This window comes from Mastigoproctus giganteus, chromosome 13 (genome assembly GCF_048544385.1).
Source record: "Mastigoproctus giganteus isolate SK-2022 chromosome 13, ASM4854438v1, whole genome shotgun sequence".
Lineage (NCBI taxonomy): Eukaryota > Metazoa > Arthropoda > Arachnida > Uropygi > Thelyphonidae > Mastigoproctus > Mastigoproctus giganteus.
Window position 1 is genome coordinate 100,317,464 of NC_143587.1, and position 27,143 is coordinate 100,344,606.

Here is a 27,143-nt window from a genome sequence, read left to right on the forward strand (position 1 = left end):
GAGAGGGGTGTTGTTCCACACAAAAACCCTACTTATTTCCCTCTTATTTGCATATCTCTGCCTAACTAATTTGTACAGACCCAATCACTATGTTATCCTTTAAACTTATTCTTGTTATACATTACTAACACAGAACTTTGTTTTTCCTTACCACAGAACCCTTTCATCTTCTACCATCAGACCCCCTACTGAAAAAACTGCAATGAATATTACAGTTTTTTTTAAATCTTATCACTACAACTACTACATTATTTATCTAATTATAATAAATATCATACAATGCATACTTTTCAAGAAGGTAACTGATAACTTCTTCGTGATTAAATGATGAAGCTCGATGAAGGGGAGTTTCCTGAGATCCATTCACAACATTAACATTACAACCCCAGCTGATAAGTTCCTTAACGATATTAAGGTTTCCAGCAACTGCTGCTAAATGGAGAGGATAAGTATAATTTTCTCTTGGTCTGTTTGCATCAGCACCTGCAAGATATAGTTCATTCCATGTTTTAAACTTTACATTTAATGTACAGAATGAATTAAACCAATTTTTTTTTTTTTTTTTTATAAATATAAATGTAAAGTATATTTCTGAAAACATGCTGCATCACAAAAATAAGTATAAAAAAATTTCATCCTCATTTTACTGTCTATTCAACTTCAGAAATATTCTTAACTGATCAGATGAAGCAGATGGTAAACAATGCATCTGCCTTTCATCAGTTTCATATAATAAGATCAGTTATATTTTGAGTTTAAAAATTGTGAGTTTTAGCAAGGTTATGGTGATGCTTTCACAACACAAGGACAATTTAGCTAAGATATTGGTATTCATATTTGATTTGAGGAGTGAAGTATGCACATGTTAGTTTTATGACTTTATATCTCATCACAGAGTGCAATTTTCTTAAGGTAATTGTAAAGCTCATTTATACTAGCTTATCTCCAAGTGTTTGAAGGCACTGTTAATGGATAACTGTGCATAGGATGGTAAAGACACTTCTGATGGATTCAAGATATGGGCAATCTACTAGGAAGTGCATACTGTAAGTATGCACTTCCTAGTAGATTTTTAGTCTGACATGTTGGAGGCTTACCCCCCACTAATAAAAATAGCATATTATGAGAAGTCTTTAGCTAAGAATGCAAAGAAAAGTAGCAAAAATTCTATGCTTATCTCTTATCTTAACACTAGAAGGAAAGAGATCAATGACATCGGCCCAATGAAACTGGATCAATGACAGTGGCATAACTAGTGATTATCTTGTTCAAACTGCTGAAAAACTGAATAAACATTATGCATCTGAATTCACATGTGAATACATTTTTAAGGATTTGAATACCAGAAATATTCAAGTTATAACTGAAAGCTAAATGATTTTATGATAACGAAGGCAAAATTGGAAAAAGAAATTGTTGAAATTAACATAAATAAAAAGCACCTGGGATGATAGAATTTATCCAGTTATATTAAAAGAAGCAGCAAGAGAGATAATCAAACCTATGGCCATAATTAGGAGAGCATCCTAGTATTCAGGAGAGATCCCTGTAGAGAGATGCGCAAATGTTTCTCCTATTTACAAAGGGAAGATTAAAGGGTGAAATGAATAATTACAGACCTGTAAGCTTGATTTCATGTAGTTATATGACAATCACAACATGGATTTGTTAAGGAGAGATCTTGACTGACTAATCTGATTACAATAACAAACGCATTGGATGCAAAAAATAATTTTTACATAATATATTTAGATTTCAGTAAAGCTTTTGACACTGTTTTATATAAAAAAATTCTGTACAAATTGGAGCAGCATGACAACGGTGAAAAATTTCTTCTATGGATAAAGGAATGGTTGAGTGGCAAAAATCAGGGGTGGTTATAAATGGGCACAGTCTTCTTGGACTAATTTTTTAGTAGAGTTCCTCAAAGTTCAGTACTGGTCCATTTACTGTTTTCAATATTTATTTATTTTCTGCATCTAAACACTAGGCAGCTGTGAGGTGATCTGACTGAGGTGTTTAGGCCTTTGAAGTGATTGAGTAAGTCTAATGCTGATGGCATTCTTCCTTTTTCTTAGACTACACACATTCATCATCATCAGCCATTTTCAATCCACTGCAAGATGAAGGCCTCTCCAGCAACTTTCCAGTTCCTTCTGTTTTGAGCACTGGCCATCCATTTACTACTCAAAAACTCATGAATTTCATCTATCCATCTCCGCCTTTGTCTTCCAGGTTTTCTTTTAGCTCCTCTTGGGTACCATTCTGTTATTTTCTTAGTCCATCTGTCATAATGTCTTCGAGCTATGTGTCCTGCCCAAGACAATTTTAGTTCTTTAGTTATGCCCCCTACACACATTAGGGGGCATAAATTCAAATTGAAGAAGGGTGGTTGCAGGATAGATGTGCAGAAATTTGTCTTCAGCCAGTAGGCTCTCGATTGTTGGGGATTACCCACTTCTACATCTGGTCTTGCAGAAATGGGTAATTTGAAAAAATTCAAGGAAGAATTAAAAAAACTATTAGAGGGGATGTTCGGGTGATATGTGAAATTGGATGTTTTTTTTTTTTTTTTTTTTTTTTACTGCTGCTTCATAACCTTCTTTTGCCACTACTAATATTAATGATCAATCCTGTGGCTATATTTTAATATATGTGCTCAGTGATTAATTTTCAGTGCAATACTGGACTTTAAAAAACCTCTTACTTTTTTTTGGAAAATCTGTTTTCCCTTCTGTTTTCTGAGATCTGTCAGAGAACTTTTGTCAAAAAATTCTCCTGTTTTTGTCCTTCTAACAGTTACTCAATCACTGGCTTTTCAAAAGTTGGTGGCTATGACTTTGTAGATGATACAATAATTACTCTTAAATAACATTAATTTATATATCTGGCTAGTATTTCTGAATCCTGTCATATTAAGACTACTGAATAAAATCTGTGGAGACAGTGATATTTAAAAAACAATAATATGTAAGCACAAGCACATGAGGAAAACAATATTTCAAGTGCCTCCATTGATTCTGTATTTGGCCTAATGATATGATTCAACAGGAAACCAGAATTGTGATGTGATGACCAACACAACACACATTTTAACGTCAATGGTGGGTAGTAGTTGTAACATATACAAAAGTGTAACAATGCACTAAATTTTTAATCATGGTTATTCTCTCTTCCTATCTTTAAATTTACACACACACACACACACACACACACACACACACACACACACAAACTTACTTTGTCAAAAATAAACTACTATAAATAAAAAATAACATCACTAAACTAATTTTGATAACAGATTAAAAAAACACTGCACTCCATGTAGATTGCAAAAAGTGATCAAGTTTTGTTAAGCAAGATGAAAGTAAAATGCTACAAAAATGTTCCAAATAACCAAACCATTTATAGACCAATTTTTAAGATGTTTCAAAATATTTTTGGATATCGTTTTCAAGTCTAGAAGGATGGAGGGAGGAATAAGGTTGACTGTAAGAACTATTTAACAATTTGAAGAAGTGTCCTGAGCTGGATATTACATCAAACACCACACAATCATTTTATTCCATACTTTCTATAGACAATTTGATATTCAGTGATTTCGAATCATCATCGAAACTGGTCTATGAACGGGTGGGTTATTGCAATGATTTTTGAAAAGTTTTCTTTCCATCTAGTTCCATTTTTTGTCTATAAAACGTTTTGTGGAGTGCAGTGTTTTTAAATATGTTATTAGAATTAGTTATTTCCCACATATGTCTTTCTCCCTAAAAATTAGTAATAAAAAAATCAAAAAATAAACTGAATTATGCAAACCTTGCTCTAATAGATACTTCACTGTACTTGTTTGTCCTTTCTCAACAGCAAGATGAAGAGGGGTATTTTCTGCATTATCAGTACATGATAGACTCTACAGAGATAAAGAATACATTGAATTAATATGCACAAATGACATCTACTTTTTGATAAGAGGATAGCCTTGTTAAAAAATATGAAGAATGGCAAAATAATTTAATCATAATTCAGTCTTTACTTGTGAATGAAATAAATTATTATTATACAGTATACAGGGTGTATCGTAAATAGTGGTCCAGAGTAAAGGAGTCGGTACACTGTGTTCTTAGGTATCACGTACAGGAATTTCAGTTACTTTTAGTCAAGATTCGCAAAGATTAAATTTTTTGCGAAACGACCTCCCTGAGTTATTGAGAGATGTCGACCAAGAAATACGAGACACAATGTGGCTGCAGAATGATGGCTGTCCTGCTCACTTCGCTGTTATTGTACGAAAATAAATCAAACTTTTCCACAAAGATGGATTGGGCGGTTAGGCCCAATTTTATGGCCACCATGTTCACCGGATCTCAACCCCCTAGATTTTTTCTACTGGGGGTGTCTGAAAGAAAAGGTCTACAAAGAGGAAATCACTTCTGTCGAACAATTGCGTCAAAGGATTCAAACAGCGGCTGAAGAAATTAATGCAAACGGATTTGCTCGCAGACTCAAACGATCTTTTATTCGGCGATGCAGAGCATGCATCACCGCTAATGGTGGCCATTTTGAGCATTTCGTTTAGTTGAAATAAATAGTTAATTTGAAAAGAATGTTTTATTTCAAAAAACCCAATCAAAGAACTTAAAATAAAAAAGCTTTGAATCCAAAATATCTTAGGCAATTAAGCTGCTTTTTGTTTTAAATGCCAATAACTTTTTTTTCTGAATTGTTAGCAATTAATGTTGTACCATTTTAGAATCTTGATTTAATAATGATTTTTTTTAAATTAATGGGCACTGACAGTGTAGTAAATTTTTTTTAGACAATATGCACCTAAAGTCACATGACTTTTTGGAGATGAGTATCGAAATAGGAAAAAAATGAATTTCTTTAAAAACCTTTGACTTTAAATTAGTCGAATGTATTTGTTTACGATAGTGCAGCTATTCAGGAGTAATAATAAAAAAACAGAATTAAAAAATATTGATATTTGTTGAAATTATAGGCAAATTAGTGATGCAAGACACAGACATTTAAAAAAAAAATGAAATTTATTTTTTTCCGAGAATCTTGACTAAAAGTAACTGAAATTCCTGTACGTGATACCTAAGAACACAGTGTACCGACTCCTTTACTCTGGACCACTATTTACGATACACCCTGTATATAACATAAAGAAAATATATTAGTATTTTTCTGTATTTTGAGTTAATGAGAATGCAATTTACAGTTCCAGGAACACACTTTTTAGACGAAGTCAGCCATAGGTGCCATCTTCTCATATCCAAGTAACCTAGTCTGCTATATATATAAAGCATTACTTAAAGCTGCAGTACTTGTTTTAGTTCTAAACTTCTTTTGAAATCTCTGTATTACAGTTTTACAGTAATACGAACTGTACCAGTGTGATCAATCTTCACTTGATCACACTGATACAGTGTAATCAAGTGAAGATTGGTGAAGTTTAGCAATTAAATTATGAAAATAATATATGCTTATTTCCATTTCAAAATTATATACAGATGGAAATCAGAAGTTTTGTGGTAGTATATTCCTACCACTTCATCAGTGACGGCAAGCACAGCAAATAAAAGGAGGGAAATTATTATAAGTTGTTCTAAGTTACTAAAATAAATTAGTATTTTACGATATACTTGGAAAAATTATCAGTTAAGGCTGGTTTTGTATACTCTTTAAAGATAGATTTTAATTTAATTTTAACAAGATACATTTTAGAAGTAGATAAGAATTAAATATGTACTTGCTAATACTGTTTTTTACTGTTTTATAAATCAGGATGGCCAAAGGTTTGATATATATGGCCTGACTAACAATGATATTTTGAGGGTATCTATATTACCTTAACAAACCCATGCTGTATCATGGGTTTGGTAAGGGAAAATCTTTCTGATCAATTTGACTGGATACTACAATGTGGTTACAAAGGAACTGGATGCAAAAATCATTTTGATATCATATACTTGAATTTCAGGAAAGCTTTTGATACTGTTGCACATAAAAGACTGCTGTACTAATTGGAACAGTGTGGCATTAAGGATAAGTTACAGCTATGGATAAAGGGTTGGTAGTCTCAGAAGAAGAGTAATAATCAATGGGATAAAGGCATATGAGGCTCACATCTGATGAGTATGGGCTTGGCACACCCAGTGTCCTGAGCTGGATATCATCAGTCTTCTCGTTTCTTGGTGATTCTTTTCTACTTCTGACTCTTTGTTCGTTCTCTCTCTCTCTCTCACTCTCACTCTCTCTCTCTCTCTCTCTCTCTCACTCACTCACTCACTCACTCACTCACTCACTCACTCACTCACTCACTCACTCACTCGCTCGCTCGCTCGCTCGCTCACTCGCTCACTCACTCACTCACTCGCTCGATTTTGGCTGGTGCAGCAAAAGCCTCAGGTTTCCTTGCACCATATGGCTAATAATAATGTCAGAATTTGCAGATGATACAATGGTTGGCAGGGTGGTTAATAACAGTAATGATGGTATGCTAGTGCAACAGGATCTAGAAAAGTTAGGCAGATGGGCTGAGAAATTGCAACTGAAGTTTTAATTGATATATGCAAAATACTGCATATAGTTGGCAGTAATCCCAGAGTAATGTACCCTTTGAACCATCCATATAAATATGAGACATATTTTCCCTCCAGTCGACAGATATTTATCCTGAATCTAATGATGCTCTCATTATGATGCATAAAGCTGCTACCTCTTCAGCAGCTTCTTTTGATATAATTGAATAGATTCCATCAGTTCCAGGTGCTTTGTTCACTTTTAGCTTAGAAATTCTTCTCCATCTTGTTTTCTGTTATTAAAAAAATCATCTGGTGAAGTCCTAAACAATATTAGATAGATTTCTGCTAACATCTTCTTTAAAAACTTCATTTGTGACTGTACAAATGAAGTTTGTGACTGTACATGCAAAATGTTTAGTCAGTTTATCAGCAACTCAGGACCATCAGCAGCTATACCATTCAAATCCAGCATACCAATGTGATTCATCTCTTTTCTTCTATTTTTAATATACACAAAGAATTTCTTCTTGCTTTTCTTTGCAATCTTTGCCAAAGAATGGAAAGGAAAGTAGGAATAATCATAATCAGCCTTAGCCTGCTGAAGTCCCAAGTAACTAGATTACACACTAGTTTGTACTTATTGTATAACTCTATATCCCCCAAACAATTTATTATTGTCCCAGCATTTTCTTCTCTACCCAGTATACACTCAACAGTTCATGTGAAAACCATTTTGATCTAAATTTTAAATGATATATTTTAGTTGGTATAAAATGATCAGTGGACTCTATGATTACTTTTATGAAGACTTTCTATTCGTCATTTACATTTTTCAACATTAGTTAGTCCACTGAAAGGAGTTTAAAAAACCTTTGAGCCCAATGTAAATTACCTGTGCAAAAACAAAAACCTTTCCCTTTACTCTTGAGAGTAGTATTTCTTGAATAAATCACACATCAGTATGCTATGATTACTGCCACCTAAAGATTCCTTTACTTGAAAGTTCTTAATACATGGTGAATCATTGCTGGTGAACCAGATCAAGAATATTTAATTTCCTTGTTGCATCTTTAACATGTTGATGTAGAGAGCATTCATACAGCAAACTAAAAAATGTTTTGCTACTGAGTGAGCTGCCAGCCCATGAGTTCCAAATGGATATCTTGAAACCCCATGAAAAGACATCTTAAAATTCTGGCCCACTCCATTTATCTGTATAGTTGTTTATTATGCTTATCACAGTCATTTGGTCCATAACAGACTGCAACTCTCACTTTTGTTTTCCCAATGTTAACGTCACATCAGATTGACTCAATATTACACTGGAAATCTGTATCTACTGATTATACTGCTTTAGACTGTGTGATCCTTAACTAAAAGCATCACTCCTTCCCCCAACTCCTATCATGTCTGTCCTTTCTGAATACAATCACCATATTCAAAGTCTGTATCCCAAATATCAGAGTGGCACTGTGTTTCTGCTATACCTATCTATAATATCAGCATTTGTTAACTTAACCAATACTTCAAACTTATCAGATATTTATTTACTATACTCCAAGAATTAGGAATACTAATTGTCACGCCCCAAGGAGAAGAAACCTGTTCCTGGGAGGCATCAATAAACAATATACTAGATGTCACCTTTCATCCCCACAAAAACCCACAAACGGAGGAGCAGATCCAGACCTGTAGGGAAAATGATAAGTACAGAACCGTGATTCACTACGGATGAGCTCATTCTGGCGGCTTCACGTATAGCAGCGAAAAAATGCTCAGGTCCAGACCTCCTGGAGCCAGAAATAATCAAAAAAGTCGTAGAAATAGAACCGGAACTCTTGCTCCAACTCTTTAACCTACGCCTCACAATGGGAGCATACCCGCAAGATTGGAAAATGGCCAATGTTAAACTAATAATTAAGAATCCAAAAAAAAAAAACCAGAACAGCCATCTTCCTACAGACCGACCACACTACTCACAGTACTAAGTAAACTTTTTGAACGGCTACTGTTATCCAGAATAAATCACCACTACCAACAGGCAAACCTATCCTCACCAAACCAGTACGGATTCAAACCAGGTCGATCCACAGTAGATGCACTCCAAAGCCTAATTGCCCAAGCACAAGAATCTGAGAAAAAATACGTGCTAGCTATCTCAATTGATTTTGCCGGGGCGTTCGACACCCTATGGTGGCCGAGCGTCCTGGGTCGGCTCCAGGAGGCAGGGGTTCCTGGCAACCTCTTCAATGTGCTTAAAAGCTATCTCACCGACAGAGCAATCAAGATAAAAGCTCCCTACAAAGAAATAGAAAGAAAAATATATAGAGGGTGCCCACAGGGGTCAGTACTTGGACCAACAATGTGGAACCTCCTGATGGACCAGTTTCTAAACAAGGATCTGGAAGGAGTCCATTCACAAGCCTTCGCGGACGACCTCATCTTAACAATAGAAGCTAATTCCAGGGCATAACTGGAAATACTGGCAAACCGCGCTGTGAAAATTCTCCAAGACTGGGCCACACACCATTTACTACAAATCTCACCGACGAAGACCAACTCCATACTCTTAAAAGGAACACTGAACATCCACAGACCACCCCAAATTAAAATTGGCACTAGAACAATCAGGCTCAGCACAGAGCTCAAATACTTGGGCATCATCTTGGATACCCACTTATCCTTCAAACCGCACCTAAACTATGTAAGAAGAAAAATAAGAAACTGCACTGCCTTAATAAACAGAATTGCCCGAAGAGACTGGGGATTGAAGCAGAGAACGATGATGTTTTATTATAAAGCAGCCTTCTTACCAATCACAACATACGCAGCTGGTGCCTGGTACAAAAAGGCCAGCACAGCTGCAAACCTAAGAATACTTGATTCCATACATAGAATCATGCTACTCGCGCCTGCAGCACAGTGAGCACACACGCTCTGCAAGTCATCGCAGGAACCCTCCCCTTAGACCTAGAGGTGGTGAGGAGAGGCATCCTCCACGAGCTCGCTAAAGGCAATGCTTGTACACAACTTGACTTCAACGGAGATCCAGGAAATAACCGAATTGCGGAAAAAAGAAGACTCCAGACCCACTTGCTGCAGGCGTGGCAGGCACGATGGGATGTCTCCATTAAAGGTCGGATAACAAATAAATTCTTTCCAAATATACATAGATTCCAATCTAAATTACCAACCTGGTACGCACCTGGTCTGTTTGTGACGTACCTACTCACAGGACATGGTGCCTTAAACACCAAACTATCATCTCTGGGAATAACTGAAAACCCAAATTGCACTTGTGGCGTTCCAGAAACTTGGTCGTACCTAATGTATGACTGCCACCAATACGACGACATCCGCTGCCAGCTGGTGACAAGACTACAACATTCACCCAAGGATCAGGAGCAATTCATTCTGGACGATAAAGGACCGTACATGGCATTCACCGAATTTGCACAGAAACTGTTTAACAGACGCCGAGCCACACTAGCCCAACAAGCAAATAACAACACAACTGGAAACTAAATGGGACAAGCTACTATTCCCACAACAAATTCCATACCTCCAATGAGAATAAAAGGACATGGTCTACAACTCTGCGACTGACTGAACCCTGAATCGGCAAAAGGGCCACATGGACCTGAACCATGTAGCTTCACTGCCATCAAGACTCGTTGGGGACTAGAATCGAGCACCTGACTCGATTCCTTTCCAACCCTACCAAGGCGGGGCGGAGACTCCTTGTCTCCCCTCGCCGAACCCCCCCTCTCCCCTTTCCTCTCTGGTGAGGCATGGGCATGCCTCACTGACCAACTGGGGGCATCTTCTCTATCGCTCCCATATTTCTATCTTTACCCCCCAGTCTTCTGCCTCCCCTCCTACTCTATCTATATACAATGCGAACGCCCCACACACTAAATTTAACAACACTCAAAATAATCTTCGCCCAATCTCGGCCTATCCATCTATGTAATATCAAACCCCCCCCCCCCGCGGTGTGTATAGGCATACAATATATGGTGTATGCAGACAAGTGAAATGAGTATATACATTTGCATATACATACATATTATGATTTTTTTTTTTTTTTTTTAAGGTCCTAGCCGCCGAAATCTCAGGAAACTAAGCGGCAGGACCTGCCAGAGTAACTAAGTCTACTGGGTTCCTGGTCTGCCTCCACGGGGCAAATGTGGGGCAACATTGGGCTCCAGCAGGGGCCCAGCGGCTAAATGACCAGATGAACAATGGTACACGACATTACACATGTACAATACCCACACACTTTAAATCTCTGGCATTCCCAGCAAACTGCTACACTCACAATGAAAGCAACGCGGAGATGGGGGGAACCCCTGGTGCCGCGTGACATCAATATACCTTACACCTTATACACCTTACTCCAAGAATTAGGAGTATAATAATTAAATTTGAAAAGCAGCAAACAATTCTTTGCTTATGTTAACAATACAAGGAAAGAGGTGAACTTGGTCCACCAGATAGGAATGGCATAACTATTGATAATCCTGTTCAGACTACAAACAAACAGAACAAATATTTTGTAACTATATTCACATGTGAAAATATTTCTAGGGATGGGAAAACCAGAAGTATACCAAATTATAACTGGGAGGGAAATGAAAGAGAAATTGTTGGAGCTAAATGTAAATAAGACATCAGGGGTAGATGGAATCTGTTCAATTATATTAAAAAAAAACAGTAAGGGAGGAAAAACCTTTAGCCATAATTATGAGAGCATTTCTGAGAGCAGTGAAGATTTTTACACATCTCTTTTATTCATGAGGGAGAGAATCAAAGAGTAAAGTGATAATTACAGTTCTGTTCCAGGGAAAATAATGACATTAGTGATCAAAGAAGTAATGAAGGGCATTACTTGACAAGAATGCAGTTATATGGCAATCACAACATGAATTTGTTAGGGGAAGATCTTGTCTGATTGATGCCATTAGTTACTATGATGCAGTATCAAAAGAACTGGATGCAAAAAATAATTCTGATATCATATACTTAGACTACAGCAAAGCATTGATCACTGTTCCACATGATAGACTGCTGGACAAACTGGAGTAGTGTGTCATTATGGGCAAGTTGCTTCTATGGATAAAGGGATCCTTGAGTGGCAGAAGACAGAGTGGTTATTAATCGGTACCGATCTTCTTGGATTAATGTTATTAGTGTAGTTCCTCAGGGTTCAGCGATGGGCCATGTTACTGCTTTAATATTTATTAAAATTGTTGAAGGCATATAAATGTGTAAGTTTACGGATGATACAAAGGTTTGAGGGTGGATAATTAACATTAACAGAGGCATATGGTGCAAGAAAGCAAGCTTATACAGCATCAGCCAAAAAAAATTCCCATTTCACCCATCCGTTCACTCCAAAGGTTGTCCACTTATTCCTTGAATTTATTTAAGTTATCAGCTTCCACGACAGATGGAAGTTTGTTACAGCAATCAACTACCCGCTGGCTAAAGGGAAATTTCTACAACTGTCTTTCCTCAATTTGAGTTTGCCCCCTCAGGTTTGTAATCTGAGCAAGAGGAAGTATCCCATCAGCATTGAGCCTGCTCAAACCATTCAAGACCTTATACTCAATCAGATCACCTCGTGGGTGCCTAGTCTCCAGGCACTGCAATTTGTAGAACTTGAGCCTTTCTTGGTAAGAGCAACCCTTTGTTCCCCTCACCAGTCTTGTTGCTCTTCTCTGTCTCATTCTAACAACTCTACATCCTTCCTAAATTGAGGACTGCAGACCTGTACACAATACTCAAGGTGTGGCCTGGCCACTGCCTTATACCAGTGGTTTTCAACCCTTTTTTAATAATGGCACCTCTAAGTAATTTATTTTATTTTACGGCATCCCTACCATACTATACACTGTTTTATAATGAAATAAACATATAAATTTTAAAAAAAAATAAGTTTAAGTAACTTAAATCCAAATTACGTGGCACCCCTGGAATGTTGTTGTGGCACCCCAGTTGAAAACCATTGCCTTATACAAAGGGATAATAACCTCCTTATCCCTGCTAGCAAAATTCCTGTAAATCATTGGCAATACCCCATGACCTGCTTTGGCAGCCTGTCTGCACTGCTCAGAAAACTTCATATCTGACTGCACAATTCCCTCAGGTCTTTTTCATTCTCCACTACCTGAGTGTAGTACCACACAGTTGGTATTTTTCTCTGGGGTTACTGCTACTCATATGCAGTACTTTGTATTTGTCAATGTTAAACTTCAGTTGTCACTTCTCAGCACACCTATCCAACTTTTCTAGATCCTGTTGCAGTAGCACATTGTTATTCTGTTATTACTGTCATTAATAATTCTGCCAACCTTTATATCATCAGCAAACTTCAATTTTAAGCCTGATACACCTTCATCAAAATCAATGATGAACATACAAAACAATAATGGGCCCAACACCGAACCAATGGGAACTCCACTAATAATAATAGTCCATGAAGAGCAGTGTCCACCACTCTAAAATATGTCTTCTTCCACTCAACCATCCTTTCATCCATTGTAGAAACGTGCCCGTAATTCCATATTGCTCCAATTTGTACAGTAGTCATCCATGTGCAATAGTATCAAAAGCTTTCCTGAAATTCAAGTATATGATATCAAAATTATTTTTTGCATCCAGTTCCTTTGTGACCACATCATAGTATTCAATCAAATTGGTCAGACAAGCCTTCCCTTTAACAAACCCATGCTGTGTCTGAATTATTACTGCAGTCTTGTCTAGATGATCCTGCAATGCTTCTTTAACCAGTGTCTCCATAATGACAGGAAGAAAGTCATAATACTGCAACAATATCTTGAAAAATTAGGCATATGCACCGAGAAGTGGAAATTGAAGTTTTAAGGCTGATAAATGCAGAGTACTGTGTATGAGTAGCAGTAATCCCAGAATACTATACCAATTGGATGGTACCATGACGAAAGCAGTAGAGAACAAAAAAGCCATGGGAGTATTTGTACAGTACAACATGAAGTTCTCTGAGTAGTGCAGGTGAGCTGCAATTACAGCTGATGTGGATCTGTTAGAACAGATGCAGAGAGAGAGAGACAGGGAACAACATTAGTCAACATTATTAGTAATAGCAAATGATGCAAGATAGCATCAGCCAAAAAAAACTTGTCCCACATTACCTGTGGGACAAGTTCGTTCCCTCTAACAGTCTGCCTAGTTCTTCCTTGCACTTATTCAAACTGCTCACCTCTACAACGCCAGATGAGAGTTTGTCCCAACAATCAACCCAACCAGGTTCTCTTGCCAAGAAAGAATTCTGGTCTGCGCATAGCCTTTAAATTAGGCACCTGCAAGAAGACCCGATTGAAGTGTTTAAGGTTTTATATGGATTGAGAAAGATAGGCATCCTTACTCTTGATCAAGTGTATGTACGAGGTGCTACCAAAATGTTCCCGAAATTTGAACGTTGCATGCGAACTACGTCTAGTATGGACTTGTGGCGCTAGGTAACACTGTATCCATCCTTTATGAATCAGTGTGCCATGTGGCGTAGGGCTGGGTAGAGTCATTGAATATTTGTGTGTGCAGTTCTTTGGCGGTGTGTTTTGCATAGTTTGAAATTGTTGAAATGGCTGATGTGAGAAAGCAATGTGCTTGCATCAAGTTTTGTTTCCTTCTTAATGATACAGCAGCAGAAACCTATAAGAATTTGAAACAAGCTTTTAGTGACAATGCTTTGGGCCAGACGCAGACCTACTACTGGTTTAGCCATTTTAAAAACAGTCAAATGTTGGTTCATGATGACAATCTCTCTGGGCATCCATTGTTGAGCACCACCCCAGAAAATGTCATAAAAGTTCAGCCGCTGATCCGTGAAAATCACATGTGGACCATCCACGACATATGTGGCATTGTAGGACTATCGTACAGCACGTATTAGTGGATTTTGTCAGACAAGTGAACGTGAGAAGGATTGCAGCCAAGTTTGTGCCACGGTTACTGAGTGAAGACTAAAAGCAGCACTTCAAGATCGGGCTAGGAGTAATCAAAACTTCCTTTCTGTGGTCGTCACTGGTGATGAGAGTTGGGTATATGGGTATGACTCAGAAACCAAGCAACAATCATCCCAGTAGAAGGGCCCATCTTCGCCCCAACCGAAGAAAGCCTGACAAGTGAGGGGCAGTGTGAAATCCATGCTGATCTGTTTTTTTGGACATTGACATGGATTATCCATAAGGAATTAATCTCTCCTGGCCAGACCATCAATGCAAAGTTCTACTGCAACATCCTGAAGTGGTTAAGGGAAGCTGTCAGGAGAAAACATCCAGAGAAGTGATGCACGAAGAACTGGGTGCATCATCACGACAACGTGCAGGCCCACATATCTCTTATTGTGGCGCAGTTTTTGGCATCCAACAAGATGACAATCGTCCCCACCTCCCTTATTCACCAGACTTTAGTCCCCTGCAACGATTTCCTCTTCCCAAAAATGAAAATCAAGCTGAAGGGTCGAAGATTTGACAGTGTAGAGGATATCCAAACCGAATCACAGGCGGTGCTGAACACTATGATGAAGAAGGACTTTCAGGATGCATTCAAATCATGGGAGAAGCACTGGGATTGATGTTTACCTTCTCAAGAGAGCTACTTCGATGGTAACAGTGGTGAATAAGACCCAGGGTGAGTCAATGGATGTCAGATGAACTAATGAGGCATATGGCAGAGAAGAAAAATGCATGGGATACTTACAAATTAACACATGACACAGAAGCCTATAATAGATACAAGTTGATATGCAACCAAGTTACAAAGGAGGTTAGGCAGGTGAAGGCAGATTACGAGAAATCCTTGGCAAGGGATGCAAAGAAAAACAGCAAAGAGTTCTTTACTTATGTAAACTCTAGAAGGAAGGGGATGAATCAGATTGGTCCACTTGATATTGATGGGTCAACTGTTGATGATCCTGCTCAGGTAGCTAACAAACTAAATGAATATTTTGCATCGACATTCACACATGAGGAGTTATTCAGCAAGGGGAATGCCAGAGGTGTATTCAACTCTAGCAGTAAGCTACAGAATCTTGAAATAACTGGGAGTAAAGTGGAGGAGAAACTGTTGAAGATAAACACAAGAAAGGCACCCGGGGTGGATGGGATCTATCCAGTTATATTAAAGGAGGCAGCAAAGGAAGTAAGCAAACCCTTAGCCATAATTATGAGAGCTTCCTTGGACTCAGGGGAGGTACCCATAGGCTGGAAATGTACAAATGTGACCCCAATTCACAAAGGAGGATCAGAGGCTGACACAAGTAATTATAGACCTGTGAGCTTAACTTCTGTTCCAGGAAAATTAATGGAGGCACTGGTTAAAAACACTGCAGGATCATTTAGACAAGACTTCAGTTATAGCTCAGACACAGCATGGTTTTGTTAAGGGGAAGTCTTGCCTGACCAACTTGATTGGATACTATGATGCAGTCACAAAAGAACTGGATGCAGGGAATAACTTTGATATTATATACTTGGATCTTAGAAAGGCTTTTGATACTGTTGCACATGGAAGACTGCTGCACAAATTGGAGCAGTGTGGTATTGGAGGCAAATTGCTGCTATGGATAAAGGGGTGGTTGAGGGGGAGAAGACAGAGAGTGGTAATCAATGGACACTGCTCATCGTGGACTAATGTTATTAGTGGAGTCCCTCGGGGCTCAGTGTTGGGTCCATTATTGTTTTCTGTATTTATAAATGATATTGATGATGGTATATCAAGCTTAATGTCCAAGTTTGCAGATGATACAAAGGTTGGCAGGGTTGTCAAGGACACTACTGACACTATGCTGCTGCAACAGGATCTGGAAAGGTTGAGCAGATGGGCTGAGAGGTGGCAAATGAAGTTTAACATTGACAAATGTAAAGTACTACACATGGGAAATAGCAACCCCAGAGCAACGTATCAACTCTGTGGTACTATACTGACAGTGGTAGAGAATGAAAGGGACTTGGGGGTAGTTGTGCAGGCAGATATGAAGTTCTCTGAGCAGTGCAGACGGGCTGCAAGAGTAGCTCATGGAGTATTGTCAATGATATACAGGAATTTTTCCAGCAGGGATAAGGAGGTGATTATTCCATTGTATAAGGCAATGGTCAGGCCACACCTTGAGTGCTGTATACAGGTCTGGAGGCCTCATTTCAAGAAGGATGTAGAGCTGCTGGAACGAGTACAGAGAAGGGCAACAAGATTAGTGAATGGAACAAAGGGGTGCTCTTACGAAGAAAGGCTTAAGTTTTGCAAATTACAGTGTCTGGAGACTAGGCACCAGCGAGGTGATCTGATAGAGGTGTATAAAGCCTTGAATGGTTTAAGCATGCTCAATGCTGATGGGATTCTTCCTCTAGCTCAGAAAAATCACCTGAGAGGGCATAAATTCAAATTGAGGAAAGACAGATGTAGGATAGACGTGCGGAAATTTGCCTTTAGCCAGCGGGTGGTTGGTTGGTGGAACAGACTTCCATCCCTTGTGGTGGAGGTTGATAGCCTAAATAAGTTTAAGGCTCAGCTGGACAGGTATTTTGAACGAACAGACGGGTGAAGTGGAAGTGGGTTTTTTTGGCTGATGCTGCATAAGCTTGCTTTCTTGCATCAAATGCCTCTACTAATGCTAATACAAGGAACAGTGTCCTTTTTAAAACGAGGCCTCCAGACCTGTATGCCATACTGAAGATGTGGCCTGATCAGTGCCATTATACAATGGGAACACCCCCTCGACGTGGGCACCTGTACATGAAGGGAACCTCCCAGTGATGCTGCTGGACTTCCAGACTAGCATCACTGGGATCTAACGCCCATACCTTGGTTCCAGGGTTACATCTTTGGAATCGGACGTGTGCAGCCGTGCGCCGCGACCCGTGGAATTCGGAAAGGGGGATCCTGGTGGTTGAGGGGCCCAGCCTTAATACACCACTTTGGCCCCTGCTTCGACAAGACAGGTGGTCCCGGACCGGCCCAACTGGGATCAATCGGCGGGTGGTTCTTACTGCTAGGGTCAAATGCATTCCAATAAGTCTCCCTCCCTTTGGTCCTGGGACGGGATCAAGGCTTATTGAAAATGTGGGTATGGTGCCTCTAAGCTAACTTGCCGTCCCATTCATGTATGCAGTACCTGCTAGTTCACGAGTGGGCGTCCCCTCGTAGGGGTCCGTGGTGGGTGAGGTACTTAGGGCATTGGAAATTTTTATCTTACTCCTATGAGTAATTTAAATCCTTCTTCTTCTGGGGCCCCAACAAGGCCCCTACCTAACTGAGATCATGACGTAGAAAACACCTCTGCAAAAAGAGCCAGAACTGAGGATACACCTCCATCTGTGACACTGCTTTTCCTCATTCTCCATTCCACCGGAGAGCAGGCACTCGGGAAAATGTCACCCTTTTTCATCCAGAAAGGATTAGAAGGGTTGACAGGATCTCCAAAATCTGCCAAAAGGCTACATTCTGGAGACATTTTAGTTGAGGCTGCAAGTCAAAAACATGCACAGCAACTACTGAAAGCCACATCGTTAGGGGGAATACCCATCATCGTTACTCCCCATAAAACCTTGAATTTCTTACGCGGTGTCATATCAGCGTGGGATCTTCTTCATGTTTCTGAAGAAGAGATCTGCTCTGAACTTAAAGACCAAGGAGTGATGGCTGTCAAAAGAATATCGATGCAGAAGGATGGGAATCTTGTCCCTACCTGTGTTCTCATCGTAACGTTCAACACCCCACGGCCTCCAAGTTCCATAAAAGCAGCTTATTTAAACTGCCCAGTGAGGATTTATATCCCAAACCCAATGAGGTGTTTTAAATGCCAAAAGTATGGCCACTCTCAAACAGCTTGTCGTGGCAACCCTGCCTGTGCTCGCTGTGGTGCTAAAGACCATGAGAGCAAGGAATGTTTAGCTTCTAAGCCAAGTTGTACTAACTGCCAAGGAGAACACCCTGCATACTCTCGAGCATGCCAGCGGTGGAAAGATGAGAAGGAAATTCAAAAATTAAAAACAGAGCTAAACATCTCCTATCAGGAGGCCAGAAGACGCATCCAACCTATAAATAGCGCCAAGCCCTCACACGCTCAGAAAGCTTCTGGGAAAAGTACCATTGGTACTCAGACTGATATGAGTATTCCACCAAGGGAGTCATTTACCCCCATTGCGTGCTATTTATTAAGTTCCCAAAAGCCCACCCAAAAATCACAGTCAGCCGCCACTGTTATATCCGTGCCTCCTAGTGCTCCACCACTTCCAAAACAGAGTACTAAAGAATCTCCGAAGAAAGGAGAACAGGCATCTACAATCCAGGAGACAATGAATGTCGAAGATGAGTACAGGATGAGATTGTCCTGGAACTCTTGGCAAAAGAAGAAGAAATGGATACAGGCCACCCGTCCAGTCTTTCCGAAGAGAGATAAACCTAGAACTGAGAAAATGAAGCCCTCAGCCCTTCGGAAGCCACCAGACGGACCAAGTAAATCAAAATAATGGGTACATTTAAATTTCTCCAATGGAATTGCCGTGGATTTCGTAGAAATAGAGATGACATCAAGGCTCTCCTGAGTAAGCATGAACCAACTTGCTTTTGCTTACAGGAGACGTATTTAAAGGCAAACGAGGACCCTTACTTACTCAACTGCTCAGTTATTCACAGAGACAAAGCTGGGGATGGACCTGCCCATGGAGGAGTCGCTATTCTGGTGAGTAACCACAACCCCCTTCAAGCTGTGCTTCTTACCACTAATCTAGAGGCTGTAGCAGTTTGTCTTACAGTAGGGTTCCTTTTAACTGTTTGCTCTATTTATTTGCCACCTGGGAACGACACCACGCAGGCAGACCTTGATGATCTCATTAAGCAACTGCCACCCCCTTTTCTATTATTGGGGGATTTTAATGGGCATAATCCGCTGTGCGGTAGTTCTGACATCAACAGAAGAGGTCGGATTATTGAGCGATTGCTTGAAAACAATGATCTGGCCCTTCTAAATGTGGGATCTAACACCTTTTTCCACACGGCTATCCGTACATTCACTGCCATTGATCTTTCCATCTGCTCCCCTTCCCTCCTGCCTCTGAGTACATGGGAGGTTGAAGGAAACCTTTATGGTAGTGATCACTTCCCCGTGTTATCCACCATTCACATGGAAGACAATGTCACCAGTCGAGGATACCATGTTGGAAGATGGATCACGCCGACTGGAATGCCTTTTGTCATCTGGCAACGTTCAATATGACTCGAGTCGGCCAGGAGCCAATTAATGAGTCAGTAAAACACATCACAGAAAGTATAGTCCAGGCAGCAGCAGCAGTTGCAATTTCAAGGACATCGTCCCGTTTTCCATGGTGGAATGAAGAATGCATAACAGCTAGGAAGGCTCAAAACAAAGCACGGGGAATATTTCGTCATTACCCCACCACAGATAATTTAATAGCCTTTAAACATGCATGTGCCAAAGCACGTTACATTAGACGTCAGTGTCAAAAGGAATCTTGGATCAAATTTTCATCTTCCCTTACACGGGGTTGCCAATCCCAAAGCCATCTGGGACAAAGTTTGGAAAATGAAGGGCAAATACACCTCACACCCTTCATCGATCCTGGAACATAATGGATGTACAATTGCACAACTAACTGCAATTGCTAATACTCTCAAGGAGACATTCACTAAAGTGTCTTCAGAAACATCGTACCCCCCAGAGTTCCTCGCACTCAAACAAAGATCAGAAAAACATCACCTGAAGCTGTCCTCTAACAATCCCAAGGAATACAATCAGCCCTTTACACAGTGGGAGCTGAAAGCAGCACTCTCACTATCCAAGGCGAGTGCTGTTGGGCCAGACGACATCCATTGTGAGATGATTAAACACCTTTCATCGGAATCCATGGATCATTTGCTCCATCTCTATAATAGAATTTATATTGAAGAGACATTTCCGGACTCATGACATATGGCAATGGTCTCTTCCCTTTCCGAAACCAGGAAAGGATCCAAAAATACCAAAAAATTATTGTCCTATCTCTCTGACGAGCTGCTTGTGCAAGGTTCTGGAAAAAATGGTCAGTGCTCGTCTTTTGTGGTATTTAGAAGCTAACGACCTCCTTTCCAGGATACAGTGTAGTTTCCGAAGGAACAGGTCAACACTTGACCATTTAATCCACTTGGAAACATCTATACGTGATGCTTTCCTGAAACGTGAGCACCAGGTGTCGGTTTTCTTTGATATGGAAAAAGCGTACAACACTGCTTGGAGATATGGTTAAAAGACATGTAACTTTGGTCTTAAAGGACACATTGCCCTCTTTATTAAAAACTTCCTTACAGACCGGTCTTTCCAAGTTCATGTAGGATCCACCCTCTCCCAGCCATTCTGCCAAGAAGAGGGAGTTCCACAAGGATCAGTTTTAAGCGTTCACTTTTTGCTATCAAAGTTAACTCTATAACTGAACAACTTCCTCCAACTGTAAACAGTGCCCTCTTTGTAGATGACTTTAGCATCTTTTTGCAGTCATGCAATATGAGGGTCATTGAAAGACAATTGCAGCATGCCATAGACCACGTCAACTCTTGGGCAGTGACTAATGGTTTTAGGTTCTCGCCATAGAAGACTGTCTGCGTACACTTTTGTTGCAAACGGAACCTTCACCCTGAACCAGAACTTAAACTTGGACAAGACATCATTCCAGTAGCACCTGAGACAAAATCCTTGGGGCTCATTTTCGACAAGAAGTTGACTTTTTTACCTTATATTCGTCAACTGCGGACAAAGTCCACAAGAGGGTTCAATCTCCTACGTTCTATTTCCTCCAATAAATGGGGAGCAGACCGCTCCACTTTACTAAGCCTCTATCGTGCACTTGTTCGATCTAAACTAGACTATGGGTCCCAAGTGTACGCATCAGCTAGAAACAGCGTACTTAGATGGCTAGACCCAGTTCACCACCAAGCCATCCGTACTGCTACTGGAGCATTTAGAACACCCCCTGTCCAGAGTTTATATGTTGAAGCAACTGAACCACCACTGTCATTTCGACGAAAGCAGTTGTCTTTAAAATATACCATTAAATTAAAATCCCTGCGAGACAACCCTACGTGGACGTCCGTTTTCAAGCCATGATGGGAAAACCTATATAACACTTGTCAGACTGCCAACCGGCCTTTTGGTATCCGTGTCCAAGAGCTGCCCAGAGAGCTCGACATCATGGTAGACAATGTTGCCCAGTCACCAAGGCAACCACTTCCACCCTGGCATGCTCACTTACCATCATGCGACTTCTCCCTTAAAAATTGGGGTAAGTCCATAACTCCATCTTCTGTCTACCACCAACTCTACGCTGCCCACTGGGCCGAATATTTCGACTTCTTGCCTGTCTTCACTGATGGCTCGAAGTCGGAGTTGTCTGTTGGATCTGCTGCTATCTTTCCAGGTCGTTCTATATCTGGAAAGATTCCCCAAGAATGCAGCATATATACAGCCGAGTTGTATGCTATAGAGTTAGCCTTGGACCACATTAAAACCCATAGGTATCAAAGGTGTATGGTGTACACTGATTCTGTAAGTACACTGCAGGCTTTATGGGGTATGAGGTATAATCCTCATCCATTTGTGACCCGGATTCAGCAGACGCTACACCCTCTGTCTGAGTGTTCTTTCAACATTCGTTTCTGCTGGATTCCAAGCCACGTTGGGATTATGGGAAATGAACTGGCATATGCTGCGGCTAAGTCACCAGAACCCAACAACACTTATTGCCTGTTAGTCCCCTATACAGACTACAGGCAGCTAATACACACTAAATTACTGTCCCAATGGCAACAATCTTGGTATGAGCAAGTCACAAACAAGCTCTATCAGATAAAGCCTGTAATCCGACATTGGCAGTCTAGTCTGCGCAGGAATCGCAGAGAGGAAGTTGTTTTAGCTCGCCCCCGCATAGGACACAGTCATCTTACACATGCATTTCTGCTGAGGGCAGATGACTGTCCTATGTGTGAGAACTGTGACACTTATTTAAGTATACGTTACATTTTAACCGAGTGTCCACGTTTTAGACACAAACATTATTTTTATTTTACCGCTTTTAGTCATCTGGCTGAGCCTTATACACTCAGTCAGATTTTATCCGACAATGACCATGTGTCTGCTGTTTTTAGCTATTTAAAATCAGTAAGCCTTCTTACACGTATTTAAAATTGAATTGCTGTTTCTTTGTTGATATATTTTTTACTTTTATACCTTTTATATCTATATTATATCTCGACATGGTGGCCTAACTAATTAGGTCACTGAATGTTTTAACTTTTTATATATGACCTGGATTTGGCACATTATAGCCTTAGTTGCTAATGCACCAATAAAACCCAAATCAAACTCAAACAATGGGAACAAGAGACCAAATAATCTACCAACTTCCTCGAGCATGCTGTGGGAGGCGATGATTGATGTGAGCCTAGCAAGCTGTTTGATTGCAAGACACCTTTCTTCCTGGATGGTTAAAGACAACTGGACAACGTTGATTCACAGGGTGCTCACCTTTCAATTTCACCACTCTTTCAATGTCCAACCAACAGCAAGACAGACTCTTCACAGATTTGTGGTCGACATCGCTGACTGGAACCTTTTTTGGGAGACACTGAATAGGATAGCCCAGAATTTCAACCCCTCAGACTTCAGTCCTGACCAACACGAGCATGTGATCGTTAAAATAATTAAAGATGCTGCAAGTGTTGCTATCAAGAGGAGAAAGCCGACTCTCAGAGCGGTCCCCTAGTGTGGTCCCCATGCTTCAAACATTAAGACAAGAAGTCAACACCTGCCAGAAATGCTACAAGTGAGCTTGTCGTTCATGGCCAGAGGCAGCAGAGGTAGAGGCTGGGAGGCAACAGTACAGGGAAAAAAGAAATGAATACACACCTCAAATCAGCACCAGAAAGAAACTTTCCTGGGAACACCTGGTCGCAACTGTCGGAAATACTGACCCCTGGAAGGTGGTTTACAAAATAGCTACCAACAAACTTCCTAGGAGTGAGGTAATCCCTGCCACCAAACTTCTGCAAGGCAATTACACAAGAACATGGCATGAGTCAATAAACAACATCCTGGATATAACTTTGCTACCACAAGTTACTCTAAGCACTCCTGACCAAATAAGACTATGCAAGGAATATTCTAGATATACTCTCTCTAGAAAAACTCAAGAAAACTCAGGAAAGCTTTTGATACTGTTGCACATGGAAGACTGCTGTACAAATTGGAGAGGTATGGCATTAAGGGTAAGCTGCTACAATGGATAAAGGGATGGTTGAGTGGGAGACGACAGAGAGTGGTAATCAATGGACACCGCTCTTCATGGACAAATGTTATTAGTGGAGTTCCCCAGGGTTTGTTGGGCCCATTGTATATTTATTTGTATATTTATTAATGATACTGATGAAGCTATATATCAGGTAAAATGTCCGAGTTTGCAGATGATACAAAGGTTGGCAGGATTGTTAACAACAGTAAAGACAATATGCTACTCCAATTGGATCTAGATAAGTTGGGAAAAGGGCTGAGAAGTGGTGACTGAAGTTTAACATTGACAAATGCAAAGTACTGCATATGGGTAGCAATAACCAAAGAGAAACGTACCGACTGTGTGATACTACACTCAGGGAAGTGGAAAGTGAAAGACTTGGGGGTAATTGCGCGATCAAATATGAAGTTTGCTGATCAATGCAGACGGGCTGTTAAGGTAGGTCATGGAGTCTTGTCAATGATATATAGAAATTTTGCTAGAGACAGGGAGATGATTATCCCATTATACAAGGCAATGGTCAGGCCACACCTAGAGTACTGTGTACATGTCTGGAGGCCTCATTTTAGGAAGGATGTAGAGTTGCTAGAATGAGTACAAAGAAGGGCAACAAGATTGGTGAGGGGAAAAAAGGGGTGCTTTTACCTGCAAGGTGATCTGATTGAGATGTATAAGGCCTTGAATGGGTTGAGCAAGCTGAATGCTGATGGGATTCTTCCTCTTGCTCAGATTAAGAACCTGAGGGGGCACAGATTCAAATTGAGGAAAGACAGTTGTAGAATAGATGTACAGAAATTTGCCTTTAGCCAGCTGGTAGTTGATTGGTAGAACAGATTTCCATCTTTTGTTGTGGAAGTTGATAGCCTAAATAAATTTAAGGCTGAGCTGGACAGGCATTTGGAATGAATGGAGAGGTAAAATGTGAGGTTTTTTTTTTTTTGGCTGATGCTGCATAAGCTTGTTTTCTTGCATCATATGCCTATGCTAATGCCTTCTCATATGGTGAAGGAGTCTTCATCAGAGTGGATCTTGAAATCGCAGCAATAAAATTCAAAACAGAAAATTGCCTGGTGAAGACTTATTGGAATTTGAAATAGTCAAAAAGAGGCTTGAATATATCCCTGACACAATCCTGAACTTATTTAACCACTGCCTCACAGAGGGCTACTTCCCCGACTGATTGGAGGTTGGCAAGAGTGAGTGAGACTCATAATGAAGAACCTGAAAAAGCAACAAGACCTTCTGGAGTCCTATAGACTGATAGCACTGCTCTTGGCGCTCAGCAAGACATTCAAACTGCTCTACCAAAAGATGGGAACCCATTACAATTCAGAGAGGGGTGCAGGGCTCCCCTCTCTGAATCAACTCGGTTTTAGGAGAGGGCATTCCGGAGCCGATGCTCTTAAAATGTAACAAATGCAGCTCACACCTGCACGAGCAAGTATTTCTTAGTAATCTCAATAAACTTTGCCAGGGGATTTGACTTGCTATGGTGGCCAAGCATCCTCGGCAGGCTCTAGAAGGCAAACATACCCATTAACCTATACAGATGCATCCAGGCCTACCTAGCAAACAGAGTTAACATCAGTGCTCTGCACTGCCAAGTTTCGCGACCAGTCTTTGGGGGTGCCCACAGGGCTCCATCCTGGAACCCCTTCTGTGGAACCTGGTCCTTGAATTCTTAAATCTTGATTTGAACACAGTAAAATTGCAAGCCTATGCTAGGATGACTTGACAATGATGTTTGAGGCAGACAACAAAGCCCAAATGGAAGCAATGACAAATCAAGCCATTTCAATGCTGCTGCACTGGACCGACTCAAGAGAATCTCGCCGGAAAAAAAGGGGTTCAATCCTCTTGAGGAGATCTCTGGATATTAGGAGGCCCCCACAGATAAAAATCTATGGAGCAACCATAAAGCTGAAAACAGAACTAAAATACATCAGGATAGTCCTGGGTAAGAACATGTCCTTCACCCCACATCTCAACTACCTACAAACTAAAATCAGGAGTTACCAGAAGGGACTGTGGCTTGTAGAATAGGACACTGTCCTTTTTTACATGGCTGTTTTTGTTCCGGCTCTATCATATGCCACAGGCACATGATACAAAAAGGCAATCACTGTGGTAAACAGGAAAAAACTAGAAACCATACAGTGTTCTATCCTCCTGACCATTTATAGAGTGTGTTGAACGGTCAGCACCCACACACTCTAGGTCCTCATTGGACCGATCCAGCAAATAATGCAAGCACTGAAAATATCTGCTGCAGACCTGGCAGGCCAGATGGTCTGACTCCATTAAAGGAGCCATAACATGAAAATACTTCCCGGACGTACAACGGTTATTTTTTTTTTTTATGTGAACCCCAAACACGAGAGGTATTAGAACCTATAGTACTTAGTACCGTGCTTGGGTTGGAGGTTGAGAAGACAAAAGAAGATATTTGTTGACATTGGACTTGAACTTCTGTAGATTGTAATTTTCAGGAAATACGTATGAAGGAAGGTTGTTCCAGAAAACGGCAGTTGAATGAATAAATGAGGAAGATGAAAAGTTGGTTCTGTGGGTTAGAAGTTGGACAGTAAATGGATGTTGGCTGGTGGCGGCACGTGTTCGGACTGTTTTGAAAGAGAGAGCGGGAATTATAGAAGTCAATTCAGAAGAACAGTGCCCATGGAAGTATCTGTAGAAGAGGCATGCAGCAGAAACAGTACGTCTATGAGAAAGCGAGGGGAGAGACTCTGTTAGAGATGAATCATTAATTAACCTAACTGCCCTCTTCTGAATGGAATCAAGAAGCCTGAGAGAGGTTTTGGGGGCACCACCCCAGATGTGGGAACAATATTCCATGGCAGGGCGGATTTGCGATTTATACAGAGTGAGCAGCTGTTTGGAAGAAAAGTAACGCCAAGAGCGAAAGAGAAAACCAAGTTTTTTAGATGCAGAGGAAGCAATATTTGTAATGTGCTTGTGCCAAGAGAGATTAGAAGTCAGGGTAATCCCCAAAAGAGATATATCATTTTGCCTAGAAATCGGAGTGTCACTAAAGATAAGTATAGGAGCAGAAGAATCCTTTTTGCGAGATATAAGACAAGATTGAGTTTTAGAAGGGTTGAAATCAACAAAGTTGTCTTTGCCCCACTGGAGAATTACCTGAAGATCGGCATTTAAGGAATTGGTAGTAGATTTTCTAGAAGTTGAAGCTGATTGTACAGGACAAGGTTTCTCAAAATGGAAAGTTGAATGCAATGTGCTATCATCAGCAAAACTATGGATAGGATTTCCAGTCAAT

General features: G+C 40.4%; 1 protein-coding gene across 1 annotated transcript in view; it reads right to left on the reverse strand.

Annotated features, from left to right (window-relative positions):
- The window catches only part of LOC150076305 (transient receptor potential cation channel subfamily A member 1 homolog), a 379,883-nt gene that overhangs the window by 233,508 nt on the left and 119,232 nt on the right, over positions 1–27,143 (reverse strand). The window contains exons 7-8 of the mRNA XM_090387313.1: positions 3,817–3,910; positions 288–483 (exon numbers count right to left, since the gene is read on the reverse strand). Of these exons, the coding sequence (XP_090243439.1) occupies positions 288–483; positions 3,817–3,910 (290 nt within the window). The remainder of the gene's footprint in view (positions 1–287; positions 484–3,816; positions 3,911–27,143) is intronic.